Here is a 6,658-nt window from a genome sequence, read left to right on the forward strand (position 1 = left end):
TTGTTGTGTCTCTCAGACAGCAGAGGTGGGAACAGTCAGTCAGCCTGGCTCCAGTCTGTCAGTCAATAGGTCATGTCACTCCCCTGCCCCCGTCTCCTCCACCACACACACACACACACACACACATACACACACACACACACACACACACACACACACACACACACACACACACACATTTGCACACACCCACATCATTATCATCATGAGTGCTGGTGTTTAAGGAAAGAACTGCTCTCCCATTACAATGCAAATCAATGCAGCTGACCCATTATGTCATACAGACCTGCAGTGACCTGACCGCTTGACTTTAACCTGACTTAACACTGGGATGCAAGTATTTAAAAAATAATAACAATAAAATAAAAGTAATAATATCAATTTGGAAATTCTTCACTCTGTGACGGAAAAGTAACATACAGATTTGTTGTGGTCACTGAGGTTCTTATAATCACCATTTTTACCTCTACAGCTGCTACTGATGATGATGATGATGATGATTATGATTATGAGGATGATTCTCATTTGGGACATAAACTGAGAATGTTGAAGAGCCCCTGGTCTAGAAATGGACTAAAAACAGAGGAGCTTGGTATTTGACCTAATATGTGTGTGGTGCAAATATGTCCTAGTGGGCTACTTATTTACTTGTTCAGTTCCAATTTTGACTAATGGGCATAACTTGCGGTGCACATTGTCTTCCAAGACGCTTTTTTTGTTTTGTTTCTTCAAAAAAAAAATAAAAATAAATAAATAAATAAATAAAAATAATAATAATAATAATAATTTAACTGGCTTCTGATTGTCTCAGTAGGACTACTCAAAGCCACGATTTAGCAACTCTAAAGGGAATGATGATGCTATTAACCATCATAAACATGATAGGGAGAAGGAGTGAAATTTCAGTGGGTTTTCCCGTCAAATTTAGATGCAATCTCTTCTTCTATTTTCGTCCCAACAGTTTTTTTTTTTTTTTTTTTTTTTTTTTTTTTTTTCAGTTTCTGTGGCTTTCTTGTCGGTGTGGCGGCGGCGTGACGTCAGCAGCGGGGGGCGGCTGTGTTTTTCGCACCCGCCGCTCCTGAACGGCTTCAGTCCAGGGACAGCCGGGGAGAGGAGAGGAGCACCGCACCTCTGAAACACACTATTCAATTTACAACTCGAGATTTGCGTGGAATTCTCAGCTGAAGGGAAAAATATGGACTTATTTAAGCGTGCGGGAGCCCTGACAGGTGAGTTTTAAGTTGTTTTTTTTACGTGTAAATTGGTGTGTTGAGTTTGTCGGGGACGGTGGAGAAGCTCCGCGACACCAGCAGCCCTCCGCCGACAGCCACGCTGAAAAGAGTGGAAAAACACACATTTTCACTATTGTACAAGTTTGTGAGAAAGCATGCAAACGTGATTTAAAGCCTGTGAACTGCTGTACCTCGGTGCACTGATTGTTTTTAGCGTTTCGTAATTTAAATATCCCAAGAAAGGGCTCTTGTTTTTCAGGTTCTCCGGTGGCTGTCTTGGTAAATGGCCACTGTTAGCTTACCTACAAAAGTTCAAATCTCTGTGCCAAAACAGGCATTTCGGGATTTTTTTTTTTTTTTTTTTTTTTTTTTTTTTTGTGCCCATGTAGCTTTTTCATCCTTGTTTCCCGGTTTTGTACTGGATACAGCTAGAAAAACGAGCACCATTCACTGTGCAGTGGAGTTTTGCGTGAACAAAAGCAGCTTTTTGACCGTCCAGCCTGCTCTTTTTACAGCCCGTTCCCAGCTACAAGTGACATACAGTGCATTTTCATGGCTATCCATCCAGAAGTTCTCGTTGCATTGCTCTCATACACCCGCTAAACACTCTACCTAAGGTTAACCTTGACTAATTGTATGGCTTACATTCATTTAAAGGTGAGACAGTTATATTAGCCTCTGCCCGCTGCGCTGCCAAGTCTCAGCTCATTATCTGAGACTTGACAGCCCATTGGCCTTGTTGAAATAGCTGACTCATGTTTTCCTCTGTTTTTTTTTTTCTTCTTCCCTCAGGGTCTCAGTGACTGCAGCTGGCCGTGTGTCCCCAGTAGTCTGCTGCCTGGTCTTTGAAGAGTGGCCAGAGGTGGCAGCCACTCTAAGAGACTCTTGTTTCCCTTCTCTCTCTCTCCTTCCCATTCTCTGGAGTCGATCGCTGTTTCGCTGCCAAGTACCCGGGAAGCTCATTGAACAGCATCCAAGGACCCAGTAACACTCTTAAAGGTTGGATAAGGCAAAGGAACCACTTCCTAAAACTAAACAAAAAAACGACGTGCATCGCCCCGGTTTCTTCAAGGAAGATCCTGCCAAAGGGAATTATTTAGCTTGACTTATCCTTAGTCTGGACTATACCGCTATAACAACAACTAAACATGGGGAACCAGCTGACAGAAATCGCCCCAAGCACACCTTTCCTCCCAAACTTCCAGTCATTGCATGTGGTGGTGATCGGATTGGACTCAGCAGGGAAAACCTCCCTCCTCTACAGACTCAAACTGCGGGAGTTTGTGGAGACGATCCCCACGAAGGGCTTCAACATGGAGCGGATTAAAGTCACCATGGGAAACTCCAAGACCAACACCACCACGTTCCAGGTGTGGGACGTGGGCGGTCAGGAGAAACTGCGACCCCTCTGGAAGTCGTACACCAGGCGGACGGACGGGCTGGTGTTCGTGGTGGATGCTGCCGAGGCGGAGCGCATGGAGGAGGCCAAGGTGGAGCTGCACCGCATCACCCGCTCGGCTGAGAACCAGGGGGTGCCCGTGCTCGTTCTGGCCAACAAACAGGACTTGGATGGAGCGTTATCAGCTTTAGAGGTGCTTACGTTTTACATGTCTTTGTGAAATGGCAGAAGTAGAGCCTTATAATGAGCCAGTGTGAGGCAGGATCTCAAGACACATTAGTCTTACAGATTAACCCAGTTCCCATTGCACACAAACAAAACACAGCCAACTAGATTTAGTAGTGGTTTGATCCCATGTTATTCTTTACTGCCGTTATGGACTATATTGTTACTCATTGAAACCTAGGAATCTGTGGGCGGGTTTTTATTTTAAAAGGTTTTATTCGGTACTTTGAATAAACCTTTACCTCATTTCTTTTACTTAAAATTTTATTTATTTATTTATTTTTTGCAATTGAGGGTAATTTTGTGTGTGTTTCTTGCCAGTGTGCTTTTCCCCTGTTTTTGAAAGAAATCTATTGGTTTTGCACACGTTTCAGAGTGTTAAATATTGGACATTGGCCAGTTTTGCTGTTGGTTTCCAATATGATCCGGAGGTTCTTCTCTACTGTAGAGTTGGGCATCAAAATGCATTGAATATTTGCTTCAGAACATAAATGGCGGTATTGGCCATGACAAACTGTTCTGATGAAACCCCAGTGGAAGAGAGTGTGTGTTCTCTATTTAGATCTGTTAGGTCCTGAAAAATGGCCATTGGGTACATCTGTGTCATTTCATCAATTAAACCAATTCAGCTCGACAGTTAAGTCAATAATATTGAATGAGTTACTGTTTGCGTTATTTGAGTGGTGCTGACCAACTCGTCTTGTTGTCTGTTCCAGGTGGAGAAGGTGCTGGCCCTCCACGAGCTGAGCTCCTCCACGCTGCACCACACACAGGGCTGCTCAGCGCTGGACGGCCAGGGGCTGCAGCCCGGCCTGGAGAAACTCTATGAGATGATCCTGAAGAGGAAGAAGATGCTGCGGCACAGCAAGAAAAAGAGATGAAGGGAGTGACGAGCAAGGGCGGCTGTCTCCTGCCTGAACCGCCACTTAATCTGGGGAACTTGACACAGGTCCTGTTTGTGACGCTTTTTGGAACTTTAGCTGGTAAACTTGTGGGGGAGGGATAGGGTGTTTCAAAGGCCTGTCGGTCGCCCCAAGGCAAGTTGGGACGTTTCCAGCCAAGTTCAGACTTAAGCTCCCAGTTCAGTCCCTGCTGTTGTGCAGCTGCGCTACAGTGCTAACACCCGCCTGCTTCCTCTGGACACTTCAATGGACCTACAGTACTTCCCTTGTGATTGTTTTGGGCTCTCAGCTCCCTTCCTCCTCCTCATCCCCCGTCCTCAAAGGTGTGTGGCGGTGAGAGGAAAACTTCCAGTAGGACAGTTCAGAGGGAAAGAGAGACTGATATGTGCAATATGTTGAACACAGTCACTGATGCACTCACTCCAACATTGAAGGATATTTTGTACCGTTGAGTACCTTTTGATAAACTGTAGTGCCAACAGAAAAGTGCAAGCTTCCTGTTCCTATGGCATATGGCAGTTCCTTTCACCTAGTTTAAATGTTACACTTTAATGATTCTTTATGTTGCATGGATGTTCACCCAGTTACCTGCTTGGGAATATTACGACAACACTTTTGTTGATCAAAAGAGGACTATTGATACTATTACTATTATTATTCAGGGTCAGAAATTGCCCAGTGTTCAGTTAGGTATCCTCTTAGGGACTAGAGAAGAGACGTGCCATGATAATCATCGCAAGCTGATGAACATGACGTTTTCAGACCGAAGAACAAACTACACACAACACCTGAGGCTGCTAAATCTGGCCGTGCAAGTTTGAAATTGTTCAGTGCACTCTTCACCACACCTGTCAGCTTGTCACAGTTCAGTGTTTTTGAGGTTGGCTGGGTGCTTGGTTGGTAGGTGAAGTCACTACAAAAGTTGTTTTTACAGTTGTACATATGTTTTTTTTTTTTTTTTCTTTTTGTAAAACTTGAAACAAATGAATAAATTATTGAACAACTTTGACAAATCTGGAAATCTGTTTGGTTATTTGATGCTTGTATGTCCCTGAAATTATAGCGTTATTTAACCATTTTAAATATCACCGAGGTTAACTGACTCAAGCCAAGGCTTTATCTAGAGATTGGCGATGTGATTCTGTAAACTTTGAGGGCAGAGAAAACAAAGAGGTTGATGTACTTTGGTAGTATGAATGAATGCCACATGCATATTGGATTCTGTGTCATGTGGACAGACAAGTTAGGTAACTAATTCAGACTTCATCAGCACAGGTCATCTTCTCTGTCACCCCTCTCTTTCTTCCACCTTTCTTTAATAACAGTATCAAGTGCTCAGGCTTGTATTTCTACTCTGAGGTGGGCTTGCCCTGGAGAGTCGGTCCATGCGGAGTCCTTTCAAGTGAGACGAGAGCCGTCATCTTCCATATCAGTTTTCACGATGCCAGCGGGGCCTGAGAACACAGGCGATACCAGGGCAGGAATGTGGATGTAATTTCACAGGTTCTTCCACATTTCTAGGGATAGCCTACACTTATAAATCCCATTCCACCACTAGTTGTAGTATTTTTTCATTCTAATTATGTGTCTGAACAGTCACTGAAATAAAAAAAGAAAAAAACTGCAATAGCTTATAGTATGATTTGCAAGACAGTTTGGATCCAGGAAGTCAAAGCTGAATTTTTAGCAGCTTCTACAGGGTCCAAATACCTTAATGTACCTTTTTTATGAATACCAAAGTTTCAAAGTTTCAAAGTTGCATCGTTGCTGTTGCACCGGCCTGGGTTTGATCCCGGTATGAGCGCCTTGCTGAATGCCATCCTCTCTTTTTGTCCCATGTGTCCAGGATCTGTCCGCTGCAGCAATTAAAGCAGAATGTCAGAAAATAATCATGCAAAAAAAATTTTTTTAAGGGATACAGGTTCACATTTTAAGGTATTTAATACAGACTAGCCAGCTGCCTCAATCTAGCCAAGGTATCAAAAGCTTGAAATGTAAATTAGCTCCTTGCTAAATACAAGCATCATTGTTGTTCCTCATTTTTTTTTTTCATATAACATTGTCCAACAACACTTAAAATATTATTTATTCAGAATGAACGATCAATTTATGCATTTTGTTAATATACCAGAGGACATAGACATTGTAGTTGCTGTTTTTGGGGTTGATAGAATATAGCATAGCTAATGTTGTTCAGCTTGACTATAAACACCATTTTGGTTATTATTTAGTGAACATTTACTATCAGATTGCACATTTTCTAACATATCACAGCAGAGTCATTCTTTGTATGTTGAAGGAACATGCAGCTGTTAGTTTCGAAAAATTACATTGAAAGACCTTTTTTTTTTTTTTTTTCAATTTGAAAAAAGTACTTTGAGGGACCATGGGGACCGGGAACAAAATGGCCACTGAGGAAGTAAGATCTGTGGTCCCTGTAGCACACACTGTGACAGTCCTTAATGGTTTGTGCTTTCTTGCCAGTTGACATTGATTATTGTACATGGGAGACTGAAGGCTATGTGCACTGGTCAGCACGTGCCGACTTGGACTCTGCAGTAACTAATCAGAGTTGCAACCATCAAGGCTTGTTCTGGATTGGGTGTTACTATAACTAAGTCTGCGGAGCCGAGGCCTCTGTTTTCTTATTTGTGCACAGAATCCTAAGAAACAAAGATCTGAGAGGTTTAGGGCTTTCATGAATAATTGAAGGAGAAATGAAAGGGAGGCTGTGGGCAGAGGAGACTTCAAACAAACATATGCATGCAGCCGGGCATGGACACACACACACACACACACAAACGCGCAGAAATCAATAGGTTTTCACTACATTGATAGAAAAAATGTGCCATAGTAAGGCTTTATTTTACAGCGGCACCAATATTTACTCTGTACACGAG

General features: G+C 42.8%; 1 protein-coding gene across 1 annotated transcript; it reads left to right on the forward strand.

The window, feature by feature from the left end:
- The first annotated feature begins 1,073 nt into the window (after nucleotides 1-1,073).
- Nucleotides 1,074-4,769, forward strand: LOC115364163 (ADP-ribosylation factor-like protein 4D). The gene is made up of 3 exons (XM_030058619.1): nucleotides 1,074-1,229; nucleotides 2,025-2,824; nucleotides 3,573-4,769. Exons 2-3 carry the CDS (start codon nucleotides 2,381-2,383, stop codon nucleotides 3,735-3,737), a joined length of 609 nt encoding a protein of 202 aa, XP_029914479.1. The 5' UTR covers nucleotides 1,074-1,229; nucleotides 2,025-2,380; the 3' UTR covers nucleotides 3,738-4,769.
- Nucleotides 4,770-6,658: the final 1,889 nt, after the last annotated feature.

Source organism: Myripristis murdjan, chromosome 8, assembly GCF_902150065.1.
Source record: "Myripristis murdjan chromosome 8, fMyrMur1.1, whole genome shotgun sequence".
Lineage (NCBI taxonomy): Eukaryota > Metazoa > Chordata > Actinopteri > Holocentriformes > Holocentridae > Myripristis > Myripristis murdjan.

Coding starts and splice junctions, on each gene's coding strand:
- LOC115364163 (XM_030058619.1), top strand. CDS start 2,381: ATGGGGAACCAGCTGACAGAAATCGCCCCAAGCACACCTTTCCTCCCA. Junction 2,825..3,572: donor GAGCGTTATCAGCTTTAGAG/GTGCTTACGTTT, acceptor TGTCTGTTCCAG/GTGGAGAAGGTGCTGGCCCT.